The 19679-nt window shown below is 29.1% G+C and overlaps 1 protein-coding gene across 1 annotated transcript in view; it reads right to left on the reverse strand.

Moving 5' to 3' along the window:
• Nucleotides 1-19679, reverse strand: part of LOC126736635 (photoreceptor-specific nuclear receptor-like) — a 69593-nt gene that overhangs the window by 16170 nt on the left and 33744 nt on the right. The window contains exon 3 of the mRNA XM_050441087.1: nucleotides 13641-13744. Within this exon, the coding sequence (XP_050297044.1) occupies nucleotides 13641-13744 (104 nt within the window). The remainder of the gene's footprint in view (nucleotides 1-13640; nucleotides 13745-19679) is intronic.

Genomic DNA, 19679 nt, shown 5'->3' on the forward strand with positions numbered 1-19679 from the left:
TTTAGTGGCTTCATTATATTCCACAGTAAATTCTGAAATTCAAGCATTTTAGAAAAACAAATTTGAGCAAGAAATAACATGCAATTTGTCCACATTTTTGGCTACCTTACGGTAACAATTTCTTTTAATTTCAGCATACATTTTTCAGTAATTTCCTTTCATAACTAGGTAATATATTTTGGTTAAGTGTATGAGGTTTCTGTAAGCAAAATAAGCCAAAACATCAAAAGGTAAAGGTATTGAATAATTATTTACTCACAATAATATTATGAGGCTCCCTAGAATTACAAAATAAGTAATGGAGTGATAGCAACTAAGGTTGTAAATTTGGCTCTTCACTATTGATGCCGAAATATATTATTTAAGGTAGTGACCTTATTCATAGTAACAGTATTTAGTGTCTCCTTTTCTTTTTGCTTGTCACTTAGGTAAAATACAATAAGCTAAAATAAGATACATATATACATACAATTATATTAATTAATATTGAGACTTAAACGTATATAAATAAAATATCATCCCAATGCATATACATAGAACATACATGATATCTTTTGCGCTTTCTGATCTTTATATTATGTTAGAATAAAAACAGAATATTCTTATGTCGAGAATTCAAAATAATCTGTCCAATTACTTGAAATAATATCATACTTGGATTGATACCAAATGGTTTTTCTGCTGCTTTAGGAAGCCTGAATAAATATTTTTGAATATTTTAATACTCTCAGAATATTCTCTCCTATCAGACATATATCAATTTTATAAAATATTATTTTTTATATTAAAATATGGATTTTTTTTAAATAAAATTGTCCCTGGAATATTTATAATTTGTGATCTATCATCCTGTTAAAGGAATATTACGAATAATTTATTATTTATTTTTATATGATTTTTCCTAAATATTCTGAACAGCATACGAATAAAAACAAATTCAATTTAATCCATTATCAAATTTTCATTATTTTTTAATTGCTTTTGACAAAACATACCTAAAGTGTGAAAGAACATCTGATGCAGCCATTGCATAATAAATAACTATATTCAGAATTCATTAGTGCATAATTTAAATAAATACGATTATTATATTATTATTATTATTAGTAAACTAAATTAGACAGACTTTGCTAAAATTCCTATTATCAGTGATTTTGTTAATAATGCACCGAACTAGGTGCAGTAAATGTGTTCGTGTCTAAATTAAATTTTCCTAAATCAAAGAAGCTAAATATTTAATTTTCTTTATGGTTCATGGAACAATTGGAAATTCCATAAACTTTTACTTTTTGTTGATTTTTATCAATTTTTATTTTAAATTATATTTTCTTAAATATATATATTGATTATTTTAACATACACTGAATTCTATTTACTAGAACCTGACCACATTTTATAATAAAAACCTGCTTTTAAGCCGGATTTGTCGACAACATTTTCCACCCCAAAAATCACTAAATAAATCCTTTTGATCCGCAGTGAAAAAAAAAAACGCTTTTCAAACTTGCAAAAGTAACGCGATGGCATCATTTAAAATTTCTGCTCAATTATTTTGCATACGTTTTGCATCTCGAAGGCAGACACGTGCAGCGTCGTCCGTCAAAGGGGTAATTTGCCACGAAAAATAAAAGCGAATTTTTAACACCCGCTGTGCACATGAAAAACCCCGAACAACTATGGTCACGTTTTGATGTTTTTACCGCAGTTTTGGTCGGAGATAATGATGTTAACACTTAATTTGACTATGGCTTATAAAGAGAGTAAAGGCTTAAGCTTACGAGGGATGTTTGTAGGCGTACAATGGATTTTGTTTCAGTCATACCCTACAGGTTTACATCGAGAATTTTTTAATCGATTTTGATGGTTTCTCATACATTTTTTAAAGAATATGTATATAAAATATTGACAAATGAGGCAATTAACAAGCCTACCACTCCTCTTCTTATTGGGAATTCTAAGTGAATTTAATTTAAATTCTGAATGCAGAGGAAGATGCGAAGAAAAGCTTTTAATTATGAGCAAAGGTAACAATAAATTTGGAGCAAAAAAAGGTTCATTTGTTTTTTTAATTCAATTTAAAAATTTATTAATTTTGCACATAAAATATTAATTAAAACATTATTACACTTATTATAAGGCAAAACGAGAATGCCATGAAATGAAAATTAACCAAGGAGTAAGGAGCCAAGCTCTTCTTAAATAATTTACATTCTTTGTAAATTGATATTTGTATGTAAATACATGGGTTCTGATTACTAATTATGACCTTTAATTTTTTTTAAAAGGGTTTAATGTTGAACCAGCGTGATACTATCACGCTAGGGACGTATTTAAAAAAACTTGTACACTTTTAGTTAATTCTGAAGTGGCAGTTCTTATTAAATTAAGTCCTAATTATTTATGTTCGTAAACTTGTCCAATTATTTTCAAATTCAAAAAATTTTACTTTTATTTTGAAATATAAAATACGGTAACTATGATTCCATTATTATAAAGAAAATAAAAACACTTATACAGGGTGTAACATAAGTGATGACTTTAATTTTAAGGGGTGATTCCTTGCCATTTTTTAAGTAAAAAAGTTTATATAAACATATGTCCGGAAACGCTTCATTTTCGAGATACAGGGTGTTAAACTTTTTTTTAAATCGATTTTTTATTAATATCTTATAAACGCATTTACCGAATTTGTTGAAATCTTTACATTTTTTAGTCACTTTATAAGGTACCTTTTGGAATTCTCACATCTGGCCTAGAAATTTTAGTCTAAGAAATAGTCTAAGTCGGATGATTTTTTTGTAAAAAAAATATCGCCCGGTACATTTTTTGTAAGTATGATATTTTTTTTTAAATAAAGCATCTAAAAATGAAACTTTTTTGTCTCTTAATTTTTTTTCGTATCTTGTTTGTGGCATTGTTGTCAGTTCTTAGCTGGAATTGATGATTCACTTATTCAAAGCAAATTATTATTTGCATATAAACTAAGCATCTTCTCCTCTTTATATTCTATTAAGTGAAAGTTTCTCATTTTGTTGTAAGCAAATAAAAAATACTAAAAACACAGTGAAAATTGTAGCAACAAAATTTAAGACAGTCATTGCTGTGTACTCATGTGGCTTGAATGAACAAATTATTTTCCTGTAAAAAAAATACAGCTACGAATTAAAAAGCTTGTAAACGACTTGAGTCATCATGTCATGATGTCATCAGAATCAATGATAAAAGGTTATCATTGATGCTGACGGTGACTTTACCAATTAAAATAGTAAATTTTAGTTAAATAAATAGAGCAACAACCGGGAATCGTTAATACGCCATTGCTTCTCAACGCGTCGCCCTCTCGATTTTGTTATTCCCGGCCTCACCCTTACATAAAGCTAAGCTATAAAGCTGTAGCTAACCCCGGCCTACTTAGTATTCAGGACACAAGTTCGCTGAGGAACTTCGCAGCTCTGGTAAAATGTTCATTGGAGCTTTCTCACTTCTATCGTGCCCAAGGAACTTTCGTATTTCGCCCCTTGCCCTACCCGGGTCGAATTTAGACAAGGGGTTAATAAAGTTAAACGGAGATGTGCGATTTACTTTGACGTGTCGGAGTACGAAGGTGGAATAATTAGGAAGGAGTTTAATTTTTAAGTGCATTTTAAGTCATTGCTGAAAGAACGAAGACTTTTTTGTTTTATTCTCAGAGATATTTTATATATAGGAAAAGCGTGAAAAGTCTCTTTTCTTCCAGGCACTAAAATCCTTTTAAAAAATTTTATTTAAATGAAAAAAAAGTTCATTACAAGTAGTTGGATTCAATAGTACTCAAATATTCTGACTAATAAGTCAATCAATACAATAATAACGCTGAAAGAAAAATCATAACCTAAAAATAGTCACATGATTCTTATTCTCCCGTGACAACTGACAGCAATGACACGTTAAATCTGTGTTGCTACTATTTTACTAATTGAGAATAGATTCGGAAATATTTCTTACCATTTAATACTAATACTAAAGGATTATTCTAATAAGTGTATATTTAGATATATGAATATCATTATTTACAGTTTCAATATTATATCCTAAAGGATATTCATAAAAGAAATTTAAATTTTAAAATGCTTAAATTTAAAATGTTAAATATTCTTAAATTATCCATAAAAATTTTTATTAATTATTCTTAGGATTAATTAATAAAATGTTTATTATTTAACAACTAAGAAAAAACCTTAAATAATTTTTTTTGCAAAACGCATACTTGACCGAAAACAAAAATTAATAAGATGCTATTTTTGATGTTTAAATTTTAATGTAATGGCGTCGCAAATGGTTACCTATTTAAAATTTATTATTAAGCATTTGTAAAATGCCCGTTAATGACAACTGACGAATAATGAAAAACAGCATTAATTAATTTAAGAATCTTGAGTTGTCCTGTCCCCATAATTTTCATTTTTCTAGACTTTATTGTCAAATCTATCCAAGCATGTTAGTTCATAATAATTATAAAATTCCTGTTTTCAACAACTGACTATCATCTATCACATTCATTAATTTACTCCACATCAAATAATGGAAAACAGCAATACCATGGGAATCTTGAATTCTAAATGTCCTTTTATTAAAATTTCACAGCAATTACAGTTTCAACTTTATGTTGCTACAATAACATATAATTCAATAATGGTCAAATTTCTTCTTGGACAAGGTAATAGAGGTCTTAAACTCAGAGTCTTGTCTCTATGATTTGGATTTTCTAGACTTGCCTCCGTTGTTAATTTCTTTTTTCTATGACACCTGACATGAATACTTTAAATTATGTCAAATAGTAAAACAGCAATAACTTGACAAACTTAAGTTCTAAATCTTCATGTATCTTGAATTTGATAACAATGACACTAAGAGCATTCTGTTGCTACAGAAAGATAGATCCATAGTTGCCAAATGTAAAAGAGGTCTGATCCCCTAGCGAGCTACACCTCTTATATTTTGCTACACCTGCTTTATCAAATATGAAAAACTACTAAAAGCAACCCACAAATTACATAAATAGAACCTTTTACATTTCTCAAAAAACACAATCCCTTTCAATTTCGTCACATCCAAATCATTATTACTCGCGCAAAACCCAAATTGCACAAAATAACTCGCAGGCTTCGCGGAAAACGTTGATCATCGAGTAAAAGCGAATAACCTAAAGGCATTAGATTAATTTCGGCTCCCAAACGAAGCCAATCAAATCCTGCGAGATTCACCAGGAATACAGCAGCCGAAATCCTTTGTCGTTTCACCAATTATTGTGGCTCCGAGCGCGCTAAACTCCGTGCTGCTTGTCTGTCTTTTACGTTTTGATTAATACCAGAAAAGAGGGACGGCGAGGGAGGTGAAAGGGAAATGGGATTTATTCAGTTTTTAATAAAACTACCATTTAAAACGTTGTTAATTATTTAACTTTAACGAGTCAAAAATCTAATCCTTTTCAGAAGACGTCAAGTTTTCTTAACTAGATTTTATTCTTCTTTCTCTGAAAAAAGATAACATCAGCCGGATTTTCCACGGTCACGATTAGGGTGACTTGGTTGGGTTTCCAAGTCTTTTTAAGATTTGAATTCATTTTCCTGTAGAAATGTCATTAGAAAAGTTCTCCTTCCTTAATATACGTTGACATTTTCAATAATTATTCGTGTATTATAATGCATTTATATGTTTATGAAATGAGAAGTATTTCAAGTATATTCTAAGCCGAGTCCCGCTGTATTGGTTTAATGCCGTTGCCTCCAGAGACTGTCATTGTCGCTGTTTGAAACTATAACAATATCATGAGCTATAACAATGTCATCTCAGAAACGTCCCGTCAATTTTAAAACCTTTCTGTTGCCATTCTAATTTTTTGAAGACATCTTCAAGTGCCTAGGTAAACAACTTCGGTGATACTGTGTCTTCTGAACATACTCCTTGAGTCAATGTTTGGATATTTTCACGGATTTTTACATAGATTATTGCTTTCTCATAGATATTTTAAACAAGAGTGATATATCTTGAGTCTATTCTAGCATTATTCAATGAATTCAAAAAGAATAATATTTCTAATACATCGAATGTTGTGTAAAAGTCCACAAATGCCAGACATATAGGAATATAAAACTTATCATGATCCCAAGCCCTTGTCCCAATCGTCTAAGAGACAAAAGAAAAGAATCATATCAAAGCTAGTTTCTGCGAGTTGATCTATACCTCATTTACATAATAAAAAATCACGTTCAGCTCCTAACTATATAGTTATCGCCGAGGCTTAGGCTCGTGTAATGATTTACAAGTTTGTCCGATGATCCTTCTTCAAGTACATCAAATACAGAGAGGTGAAAGAAAGAAAGAAAGAAAGAAAATGTGCTATATTACGTAAGAATAATCTTGTGTACAAGCATCCTACAAGCTAAAAAAACAAAACACAAATACAATTTCAAAAATTGACAAAACAATGAACAAAATTAAACACAAAAAGACAAAACTTTTTGAACATACTTAAATTAAAGATAACTAAATAAAACAATCAATTACTAAATAAAGGTAAACTTGTTGACAAAACTAGAGAAGAAAAAAGGAAAAAAAGAAAACTTTCCAACATGTCCAAGGTTAAAACCTATCATTAAAAAAGTCATCCAGGTTATAATATGCCTTAGACAATAAAAGCGACTTTAATTCTCTTTTAAATTTCTTAATATCCGATATATGTCTAACACACAGAGGAACATGATTGTACATTTTTTTACTTATGTAAATTAATGAGTTTTTGGTAAGGGAAGACGTAGGAATAGGTAGGGGAACATCATTTACACGACGAGTCAAATGGCCAGTGTCAGAGGGTAGTTTGGGAATTTTGTGAATAAGAGCAGCTGTTTCTAAGATAAAGAGTGAAAAAAGAGTTAGGATTTTTTCAGAAATGAAGAGGGGTTTGCAAGAATCTCTTAACTTAGCAGAACACAGGTATCTAACTGCTTTTTTTTGAATAACAAAGATAATGTTAAGTAGCCCCTTATTGGTTAAACCCCAAAAAGGCAAGCCATACCGAATATGAGATTCAATAAGTGAAAAGTACACTGAACGTGCAACCACCCCTCCCAGCTCTTGTTTTGCCATTCTTACTGCGAAACATCCAGAAGATAATTTCCCAGCTAAATGTAAAATATGATCTTCAAACCGAAGGCGACCATCAATGGTAATTCCTAGGAACTTGCAGCACTCTTTATTCTGCAAGAGGGAATTTTCGTCAAACATCAGACCCTGAACATCGCACTTAAACCCCATAATAGACGTCTTTCTTACATTAAACACGAGCCTGTTGGAAGCACACCACCCTGATAAAATCTGAAGGTCTTCAAGGATACAAGTCTTAATATAGTCAGAATATTTATGGCTCCATAGTATGGTGGTATCATCAGCAAACTGAGCCACCTTGCCCTGCAGTTTCAATGAACTCAAGTCATCCACATACAGTAAAAATAACAGTGGTCCCAACACTGAACCCTGGGTGTATTAATATCTTTAATTATCATATTCTTTTTATGTTAAAATAAAAAATAATAATTGCAACAGGTTATAATAAAAAATCACAGGTTTGGAAGCAGGAACCTATTACTATTTTGGTTTAGAATCTTCATTGCTCAGTTTAATTAAAAAGTCATTTAGCCTAGATGAAACTCTTGATATAATACAGATGAATATAAATGCTGGTGGCTCACCAATGTCTAAAAATTCCGGTAGACAATTTTGGCGAATTCTGACAACATTCCGTTAAAGTTAAAGCTGCTCGTGCATTTATCTCAGGTGTCCAATGTCACAATGCTTACTTTCGTTGCCATTAATAATAAAATAATCTTCCTAGAAATAATGAAGAAATGCACAAATAGGAACCGATGAGAGATTTAGAGCACATCGTTAACATGATCATCATCCGTTAGCTATTATACTATTATACTAGAGTCACTTAGTATTGCTTTAGTATCTCAAATTCCTCTGCACTATCTCCACTTGATTTGTCTTGAATTGTCCTGGAGTATGTAAAAAATTATTAGAGTTTTGGTTAAACAGTCCCAAGAATATAGGGTTAAATAAATCTTAAATAGATAAGTCAATTTTAAAGGTGCTTAAAAAAAAACCGGTAGAAGAAGTGAATTTAGAATTTTTCTTATATCAAAAGAAGTAACTCTGCTAAAATATCTAAGATATCACTTTTCGTTATGCAGGGACTTTTTTTAATTATATTTGTTATTAATATATGTGTTTTATATTTGTGATAACCTCGTTACAAAATTTAGTCAACCGAATGTAATGGGGCAATAGTTCCCGGTATTAGTAGTATCTCCCTTTTTAAATAACAGTACAACTTCTGCATTGCACCAAGAGTCTGGTATTTTACTATCTTGTAGGCATTTATTAGGCAACATTTAAATTGTTTTAATCAGTCTAGTTCCTATTAGTCTAAGCAATTCCGTTGTGACGTGACCTTCTCCAGGGCATTTTTCGTTCTTCATTTCTTGTCATATTATTTTTATTTCATCTAAAGATATTTCTGGTATATCTTATGAGCCTGCGTTACACACTAGAGTACGTTGATGTACCCTAGGTATCATAAACGAGTATAGTTCATAGTAGCATCTCTCAATAACTTGAGTAATCTGTTGAGGGCTTAATGCAATCACACCGTGTTTGTTGTTTAAACTGTTGAATCGTCTTTTTCCATTACAATCAAGACCGAAAAACTCTGAAAAACTGTTTATATCTATTGTGTCTTGAATGGTTTTGTTTCTGTATATTCTCAGATCTTTGCGAATATCCTTTTTTACACGTTTGTTGAGTACTTTATGCTCTTTAGTCCCTTTTTTCATTTCTTCTCTCTGTCCCTTCATTTAAATTATCGATTCGCTGAGTTTATTGTATTTTTTCTTTTTTCAATTTAGAGCATACCTTTTTTGTTGCTGCATATACGGATGATGTAATTGTCTGATTCAACTGCTTGAGCTTCTTCTGGTGGTAAATATCTTGTTACTTCTCTTTGATATTCATCTTGTCTTGCCCTCAGGTTCCTTATTTGTCACAAATCTGTGTTTGTTAAACAGCTTTTTTTTCATTCATTTTAACTTAATGTTAAAAAGAAATCATACTCGAACTATTTTGTGGTTGCTTCCGGTGTCGACTCCATTTAAAACTGAAATATTCTTCCGATTGTTAGAGAGGATATAGTCGATGTCGTTTTTTCGTAAAGTTGTATGGGCTTTTCAAAGTCTATTGAAGAATGTGTTTAAATAGTGTTTAAATAGTGAGATTTTCGTTGTTTAGGAAGTTTGCTAGCATTTCTCCTCTGCTGCTCCTGTCTTCTAGTCTGTAGTGACCAATAAAGTCAGAATCCCCAAATTTTCTTTTTATGATCTTGGCGTTAAGGTGTCCAATTATCACTATGACGTGCGCTTTTTCCTATTGTTTTGCAAAGTCTATATCTTCATGCAGTTCTTCTACTTCTTCATCCTCTGCGGTGCTAGTGCTACACGTTCATTAGTTCATTTGCATAACATTTGTTTAGTTTCATCATTAGGTATATAACTTGGTTGGATATAGTACAGAACCTAATCACTCTGTGTTCCATTCTTCTATTAACGGGGAGAGCGACACTTACCGATATGAGAATAAACATGGTTCGTGTGGGCAGAGTCGCATTTTATGGTTTCTTTTATCTTAAGCATCTGGATCTAAAGATAGAATCTCAATTAAGTCTCTTAAGTTTTAAGGTTATAAAGCGAGTATAAGGTCCTTCATCTTCATTCTTCTCAGTTTTTCTCATTATTTATTACATTCTTACCTGCCTACTTATTTATTCGATGTTATCCTTTCAATCCCTCTGTTTGTATACAAAGAGTTCATTAGATATCCCTTTCTAGTACAACTTTAAATTGAGGGCCTTCAAGAGTATTTTTTTAACCTTTATGATCTGGTATCATGCAGTGTCATCGGCAAATTGCTTATTAAAAATTAAATGTAAGAGAGAGAAAATCGAGATGTCTTTCTTCTTGTTTCCTTCTTCATATACTTTTCACTTTTTTTATTACTTTTTCTTTTTTCGCCTCATATATCATTTGTTATCTAGCTACAAAGATATGAGCACGCTCTTACTCTACTAGTAGATTGCGTTCCTAGAAAATTCCTCCGTTCCCTTTCTAATGTATCCTTAAATCTATGAATTTATTGAGAGTTTTCTTGAAACCTAAACCCAACTGAGTCAATTTAATTTTAGAGTCAATATATCTTTCACTTCTATACCACATCCTTACTTCAGTCATCCAGCAGCTGAGTTACTCTCTACGTTTCTAGTCTTCTCACGAAAATTCCTTAACTTAACTTAATAGACGCAAAATGCGTGTTTTTAAGATTCATTTTTTGATCTTCATTATTTGATATAACACCAGTATCATCGGCAAATATTACATCGGTATTTAAAACTTCTCCACACCTGATCGAGAGGTTCAAGGATTAAAGACTCCCGGAAATCAATTGACTGACAACACTGTTTAACCGATAACGACGTGACAACGTTGCACGATCGTGGATCGCGACACAGCCATGGCAGCGGCAGCATCAGCATATCCAGGCAGCATTAGCTCGGAAATCCAAGCAGGCGTTGCTTGTAACAAACAGCCATAGCTGGGATTTAGCCGACGCTGATTAATGGGATTCAAAGCCGGTTAATTCCCACCAAAGGCTCTACGCCAAAAACTCCCGGGATGGTCGTTTAGAATGTGCCGGATTATTGCTCGTTTTTGGGATGACAGGTCACAGTATGAGAGTAAAGGGGGCTGGGGGGGGGAGGAGGGTGGATCGCATGCGTGTTAGTTAGCGACAGTGGGTGAGAGGTGCCAGATTTTTCAATTTTTTTTAAGAATCCTTTGGTTGGATTAGAAATTAATTATTTAGATATATGTTTTTGCTTCTGGAGCTTTCAACCAATATATCCTAGTCACTTTTAATTGTAAAGGAAATTTCTTATTTTTCTTGCGTTTTTATCTTAAGATTGTACCACTGCGCCCGCTATAAAACGGCCATGGAACGCTCCACGATTTAGCGAAATTGAATTGTTTTTGATGGGGTCTTCCTGCTTTCCCCCACACCTTTTCCTTGCTACCAAATGTGGGGGATTAGGCCTTTTAGCTATTAATTTAAAATGTAAATTTATCTTGAGATCAAATTGGGCCTCTTCTGCCTTTTTTATTGTTTTTTATGTGCTCATTGGCTGTTAATTCCTTTTTTGCTTAGCTTATAAGATATACTTTTCAGTAAATAATTTAATACAAATTCTGAAAAAATATGTTAAGAGAGATTCTTTTTTAAAGGATTTTTCACTGTTTAGGTTTTTTGATTATTATCTTTGATGTTAGTTACATGAAACAATTGCTTTACTTCTATAGTAGCATTAAAATATTAGATAAATATTAAAAATTGAATATTTGACAAATATATCACGCGCCACTTTTTTTAAGACGAAGTAAATTAATAAATAGAATATATAATAATAAAAATGTAAGAGATATTTATAGAATATAACTTTCATATATTCTGGAGTTATTTTCAATTTAATAATACAAAGAAAATAAAATAATAAATATAATTATGAAGCAGAAATGATTTTTGCAACTAGATCACCTGAAATTTAAAGTACAAAATTAAGTTTATTAAAAAAAGATTAAATATAAAATTACATAATGTTAAAGTGTTTGTATTTATAGTTTAACATTAGTTAATTATTTGTGTCCAACTATTCGTAATTATGTATATAATATTTAATACATATCAAAAAAAATATATAAACATTCTATAAATAAATAATTACAAAGTTGAACCCAAACAAAAATTAAATAGAAATGACTGATGCATAATTTAATATAAATTAAATAAATAATGAAAAAAACCAAATTTAAAAAACTTTAATTTTATACTAATTATTATAATATTATTCAAACCATAATATTATGGTTAATAATAATATTAATAGGAAATAATATATTATATATTATTAAAATAACAGACTAAAAGAAAATATACATATTATTCCAATATCATTGCATTACTGATAATATGAAAAACAAATAAATATTTTTAATTTCTTCCTTGAATGTTTTCACATAAATTTTGTAGCTTTTTTAATTATTAATGTTAATAGATGTTTTAACTAATAATTAACGCATAACTTTTTTGACAATGAAGCATAATTTAAATGATTACAATTGTCCTTTTAATAAAAATATGGTGTATTATAGTATTATTATATTATAATTATTATGGTGTTATTGATAATTTCTATCCTTTTTCATAACTTTTGTAGCTGTCTTTTAAGAAATATTTAAAAAAAAATCCATTTGTAAAACGTTTTTATTTTATTTTTTTTTTGTTATCGTATTGTTGTACGACTTAGGTAAATGTGGTGCATAATTTTAATGGACACGATTTTCACTTAGTTAAAATACTGAATTTAAAAAAACATATTTTATTTCAGTTTTCTTGCGTTACTGACAATATGGAAAATAATTAATAACCTTGACTGTTTTTCTATAGAGTTTGCATTATTTAATTAGCATCAGTGCAGAATTTTTCAAATATAACTTTCCTTTTTTTTCAAAAATGATGCATAATTTAAATGAATAAGACTCAACTTAAGATACAACATAAAAAACAAGATAATTCCTAAGATAAGATCTTAAATGTAGTAATATCTGTCTTAAGGTAGAGTCTATTGCTGGCGATTTAATATTTGATTAACAAATTATTTGCATTTTTTGACGTTCTTGACACTGCAGGTATTCAAACTTTTAATTTTTTCTACTTTTTGGTGAATTTTATATCAATAATTATAAATTGATTAAATTACTTTGATAAAATGTATCAATTTTGCATTAATTTTTAGTTAGAGTGCATAATTTAAATAGATATGATTTTTTTTTTAAATTATACAATTTCAATGTAATTCCAGGTAAAAGGTTTTTTCGATAAATGGTAATGGTATTATTGGAATAAGTAGTCTCTATTCAGGATGACCCACTAGTATTTTTTTTCGAAACCCCTAGTTTGTTTGGTGATAAACTGTATATATCTTAACTACAAGTCAAACAACCCACTACCATTCTTTTAGTAACTGCTAAATTCTTCCTTCATGAAATTTGACTTTTTTACAAACCTCAACTTTGTTTATTAACACACTTACACAATGAGCAATTTTAGCCTCTGTTTCTCTATAAGTATAGAATTAATACTCCATACTTGCCAAGTTTACTTCTTTGATAACTTACGATAAGAATTTCTTTATTTAGGCTTATGTTGCTACATAGAGGTTTTAACCTACGGATTTAAGTCTTTTGCAATTTTCTGTAATTCTTTAGGTTATTTATTCACCTTTGCCCTCAAAGGTAAACAAATTTGTCTCTCAAGAGATTACGTTACACTTCTACCATTTATCTCTAAATATGTTTAGACATATAATTCAAATAGTAAATTGGCTTAGATTTTTTATTGACAACTAACATGCATGAGATTTAATTATATTTTTTTGGATTATACTCATTACATCAAACCTAATATAACTTTTCAATAAAAATGTACAAGATATTACTTACCATCCTTATTCATTCCCATAGCCAAACACTTCTTCAGCCTACAAGCCTGGCATTGATTCCTGTGTGCCTTATCAACAATACACCGTCCAGTACCAGCTTGACACCTAAAAAAAAAAATTAATAATGAATAAAATTAAATTTGCAATAAACGGAAATAATTAAATACGTCGCTCATATGTTTTCTATAATAAAACCACCCTAAAATCAATTATAGACCAATTTGAAAGCGTGCATAATCAAATTGAAACTATCCCAGTTATAAGAGGCGCGCTCCATCTATAACTCCCTCATTTATAGGGTCATTTTGGGTCTCGGCGTATAACTTTACGAGAGGGTACATAATACACGATCCCCTGAGTATTTACTGAGATTTACCCTGTTATAACACGGCCGATGGGTCTCGCAACATATTTATAAGAGGGCGCAGGTGATGGGGATGATTTTTTTTGTATTTGAAACTTTAACAGTATAAATTTTGACTTAAAAGTTTATAAAATTCGGTAAACTACTGCTTCTATATAAATCAATCAGTTCAATGATGGTGGTCCAGGCCTGGAAACATATTAAACCTTTTTTATATCATGGGGCTGCTCATTGCACTTCAAACTTCATTAATCCCCACTTCTTCAATAGGACTAAGATCTGGTGAAGCTGCTGGCCATGGAATTATTATCAGTTGACGTTCCTTCATCCAAGCTTGAGTATAGGCAGAAGTTTGACATCTTGTACCCTGCTGAAAACGCCACTTCTCTGGATATAAAGCATGAGCCGTTTCAAGAAGAAAACCATTCAAATTATCACAACACTTTGAACTATTAACAAGGCCCTTAACGATACAGAGAGGCGTAGCACTACAGTTAAGTTTAAGTTAATAAGTTATAAGTTTTTCCAACGATAATATTTTCTCTTGACAAAATTTTGAGATGGTTTACTCCAGATTGGTGCATTCCATCAATTCTTGTCAAGTCTAAAAATATTGCTGAAATTATTTTCTCTTCGTGATTTTTATAGAGGGATTATTGCAGGGATCTTTTTTGGTTTCCTTGATATGTAGCGTTATTTTCAGTACTATACAGACAATTTCTGAACACACGTTTATTCTCCGTTGATTTCTGCATCTCCTGGCTAGTTCTCGAAACCCTAGGCTCGGATTTTGTTGTCCTAAATTCACTAAAACATTTAAATTATTCCGCGAATCTTTCGGTCTTTCCGAAACTGGCCTATTCCACTATATTTCTGTTTTTTTTATTTACGACATTATTTCACAAAACTCACGCCTGTTTACTATCAATAATATTTGATACACTATCGGTATAATTTACGTGACGCATTACATTTAACTCAAAATATTCACGAAAGGTGACGAAAATAAAATATATTAAAATTTAAAAAAAAAATTGAATACTTTCTTGATGAACTATATTTTTTATTTATATTTTCTAAACTAATTTTTATGACAACTTATTCAATAAAATTACATTTTAGTTGCAAGTATCATTAACTATTTTTTACCATTTCTTAAGTTATTTTTTATTAAATTACCAATAAACTACTAACCTACTAACTGTACTACTGTTTTATGAATTATATTTTAAAAAATGTACATTTCATTCTTTATCTGCGTCATTTTATTTTATTGATTAACTGTTATTATTTTATAGTTACATTATTGGTTATCTATAGATTTATGAGTTAAAGTTTATATATTAAATTTTTTTTTTTAACAAATATTTGAATATATGAATTGTAGGGCATTAATTTACAGGCAAACGTTTTTATAATAATTTTGCGATTTATTTATTTATTTTATTTGTGTATACATGTCAAAGTAATTCAAAATAATCATCCATTACTCTCAAAGAGACTTAAGTATATGACTGAAGGAGGGAGAAAGTAAACTCAATGTCCAAGTCTCATAAATCAAGCGTCTATTAAAGGTTACGCGTTTCGCCGCATAGGTTTTTGTGGTTTTTGTGTTTAGATAGGTCTGATGATGCCCTAATGCGGCGAAACGCGTAACCTTTAATAGACGCTTGATTTATAAGACTTGGACTTTGAGTTTATTTTCTTCCTCCTTTGGTCATGTCAAAGTAAGGTTTGTAAGAGTTATTTTATTAAAATTATTTGATAAATTAGCATTTTTAGGTTTTTTTCTATATCAACTTCTTTAAAAGTTAATAATTAAATTTATAATCACCTTATTATGCAAATCTTTTAATAATTTATAGGGTCTTTCAATGTCTTTTTTAATGATTTAATTAATTTTGTCATAAAAGTTACCTCACTTTCAATTAATTTTTTTTTAATAATTTTTAGGGAATTTATCCATTGAATTTTTTTTTTTTGTTTTATTTTAGGTAAATTAATAATAAGAGTGCTATCTACTAAATTCTTATATGTATTATTAAATTTGCGAAAATTTATATTATATTTTTGATATTTTTCATTTTAATATTTAATTTAATCCTGTTTTATGCTGGACAATTTATTGATTCAAAAAAAATTTTAATTAGAAAACGTTTAATAAAATTATTTATTAAACTTTTTCGAAATTTTACTTATTAAATTTATACATCACTTGATTCTATCACTTGACTACCTTTAATAATATATTAAAGGTATATTAAAATAATAAAAAACTATTTAATAATAAAACAATTTTTTATTAATTAATAAACTTATTATTATTAAATGCTTAATAAAAAATTTTTACTTTTTTTGAGGGAATTTATTTATTATATTTAATTTGTATAATTAAATGATTTTTTTTATATTTTAATTTTGTATATGTTTTAAAAATGTATTTATTAAAAAAATATCACAAACTTGATCAACTAAATTCATAGCATTCAAATCTCAAAATTAAACACAACATTACAGAAACTAATAAAAATTATATTTTAATCAATTATTATTTTTTTATTTAAATTTGTATGTAGCATTTCTAATAAATATATTTTATCACCGGTTTCAATTTTTTTTTCTACAAATTTATTTATTGTATATTACATTTCTTAATTATTTCACGTTTTTATCCACTTTGCTTATTATATATAACTGATTTATTCTATGATTTATTTCTCAAAATAAGATATACTTTCAAGAATTTGTAGAGAACTTGTTCATTAAATTTGTACAAATTTCTTTTTTTTTTATTTACTTTCAATTAATATTATCAATTTAACTCTTTTTAAAACCTTAAAATTAAAAATTATTTTTAAAAAAATTACAAATTTTATTTAATTATATTTATGGTTTGTGCAAAAAAAGCCGATTTTTATTCATTATATGTATCATTATTATACTTATGATGGTTTATAACTGGTTTTTCATTATTGTGTATATGTATATTTATTTAATATGATAATTTCTTTTACATTTACACCCATATTAACTTTCCTTAAGATATATTAGACTAATAAAATCTATGATCTAAATTATATAATTATTTTCTAAATTATCTTATTGTTGCAAAAGATGTATTCGTCAAAAGAACATTAACAAGATTGTTGAGAAAATTTATTGATTTAATCTGTTACACATTTATACTACTATAACATAGAAACAGGCATATGGATATTTTTTTAAAAATTTGTGAAAATATTTAAACATAAACATATGAAAAGCAGAAAAATATTAAATTTTCTTTTTGTTTTTAAAATATATTCATTAAATATATTACGCACTCTATATTTTACCACTGACTTTTTATTTTTGAAGAAATGTATTTATTTAATATTACTGTATTGTATTATATTATAGCTTCTTATTTATTTACTTTCTATTTATAAACTGAATTGTGTGACTGTTTTGTCTTATTATTCCAAAGAAATGTAGAAAATTTAATCAATAAATTTGTATACATGCTTTAAAGACTTAAATTATTATATAAGCATTTTTGACAAATGTTTTCAAAAGATTCGTATATAAGCTTACAAAAACCAGGAAAATAAAAAAACTTAATATATTAGTTATTATTATTTTAATTTTTTTTTTATTGAATTAACGTGTACGATCGTCGCTATGGTTTTAAACTTGTGTACTTTAAAAATTGGCGTTTTTAAATTTTTATTTGTAGTAGTTTAGTTTATCACAATTTTAATTTTAGTCTTTTCAATATTTAACATTTCGTTTAAAATTTGATTTTTAAGACATTTAATTATCAATATTATTTATTAACATAAATGCTTTCTCTACATTTTCATAAGATAATTCTAAGGCCACAATATTATATAATAAAGAAGTTAAGAAATTTAATTATAAAAATTATATAGTAATGTTGAGTAGCTATTAGCCTATGTAAAAAGGAAATATTAATAAATTGCTTTTGTTTATTTATTAAACTTGCCATATATAATCATCATTACCTTATCACATTTTGTAATTTAATATTTATTCTCGATGTGCAAGTTTCAAACTTTAATTTTTTATGTTGCTAACTTAAAAATCCTATTTATTAAATTGGTATGACTTAATCTTTATTCTTTAATCTTAGTGCCATTAAAACTACCTGAATGTTATAATTTATATTAAGGTAACACCAGAAAGTCTATTTTAAAATCCCATTTCAACTAAAAAAATATTCATTTATGAGTAATATGCATATAGAAAAATAATATAGCTTTATGATACCTTAAAAGAATGTAATAAGAATCTTCTTTTGATGTACATTTCCTCTAAATTTTACCTTTTCAATTTAATTAAAATCTAGCTTAGCATTTTATAGTAAAATGGTAAAAAGCCCTAAAATTATTTTCTTTTTTGTATGGTTTACCGTTACTCAAAAACTGCTTACTTTATCCTTATACACAAAACTTCATAAACTAAACCCCATATACCGAGGCCACAAGAAAGCAGATGGGAAAAATGGAAAACTGCTCTCCCGCCTCTCGCACCGAAGGGATTTAGAAAAATACGTCCTTTGAGTCCAACAAAGCCCTGCCTCCATCATTCTTTCTCCTTCCTATACGTTAGAGTTGATCCGAAAAAATAAGGGAAAGAGAAATCAGCATTAAATTGGAGATATACTGTCAGTCCGGAGAAGGTCCCGGAAAAATGATTAGTGCCAGTCAAAGTACAATAAAAAAGTAAAACCACTTAAGCTCGCCTCTTTCGTTTCGGGTGAAGGAACGAAAAGAAAATCAGGGGACACGTCGGGGGTGTCCCTCGGGATTCATTTTGCCGAAAAGAATTATTTGGGTTTCTTTTAACAGGGGCGTGGATACTGATGAGGGTTAAGGGAACGTTAACTAGAAAAATTCCTTTGTCCCAAATAGAGTTAGAATTAATAGAGAAAACTATAGTTATTCTCGGACACATTTGAAAAAAGAACCTAGATTTGTAAAGCTCTTAATATATAATCAGAGACCTTATATTGATGCTATATAATAATATCTTTATATTTTTGGTACGTCACTGGATTTTCTTCGGGTCTCAGGTGTACATGGGCGGGTATATGACGACACTTTTGCCATTTAAGCTCGCTTTCCAAGCGGGAGGAAAGATATAAATTAATTTCTTGCACGAGCTCAGAGCGGCGTTCTTTCGTAGAACACGCAGCATTTGGTGTAATTTAACATTGTTGCCATTTGGACAAGTATATAGGATTTTAGGATTTATTTGTGGTCATTTGTTGGATCGAATCAATTTTGTTGGTTTTTTTGGAGATATTTTTTACTTTCTTTTAAAGCATTCGCTGAGCTTTGCAAATTTAGCGGAATTGCTAAAACCCATTATTTTTTCATCAGAACAGGCAGCAAACTACAGCAAGAAGCAGAATTGGCCGCGATTGGCACAACTGAGGAATGCAAAAAATGCCTTATATTAAAATAAATTCAAAAGAAAATGGCTTCTGTCCCATTGTTGAAATTCTCGCGTCTAAATGTTTACAGCGATGCAAGGTTACCGCAAATATAAGCGGATATGTAGCTATTTTAAATATTTTTTTTAGTTACATATGCAATTAATAATTTATTTATTAAAATGCGATTAAAATTGAAAATAGCGAATTAAGTTAGTAAAAATAAAATTAGATCACGT

Source organism: Anthonomus grandis, chromosome 5, assembly GCF_022605725.1.
Source record: "Anthonomus grandis grandis chromosome 5, icAntGran1.3, whole genome shotgun sequence".
NCBI classification, from domain to species: domain Eukaryota; kingdom Metazoa; phylum Arthropoda; class Insecta; order Coleoptera; family Curculionidae; genus Anthonomus; species Anthonomus grandis.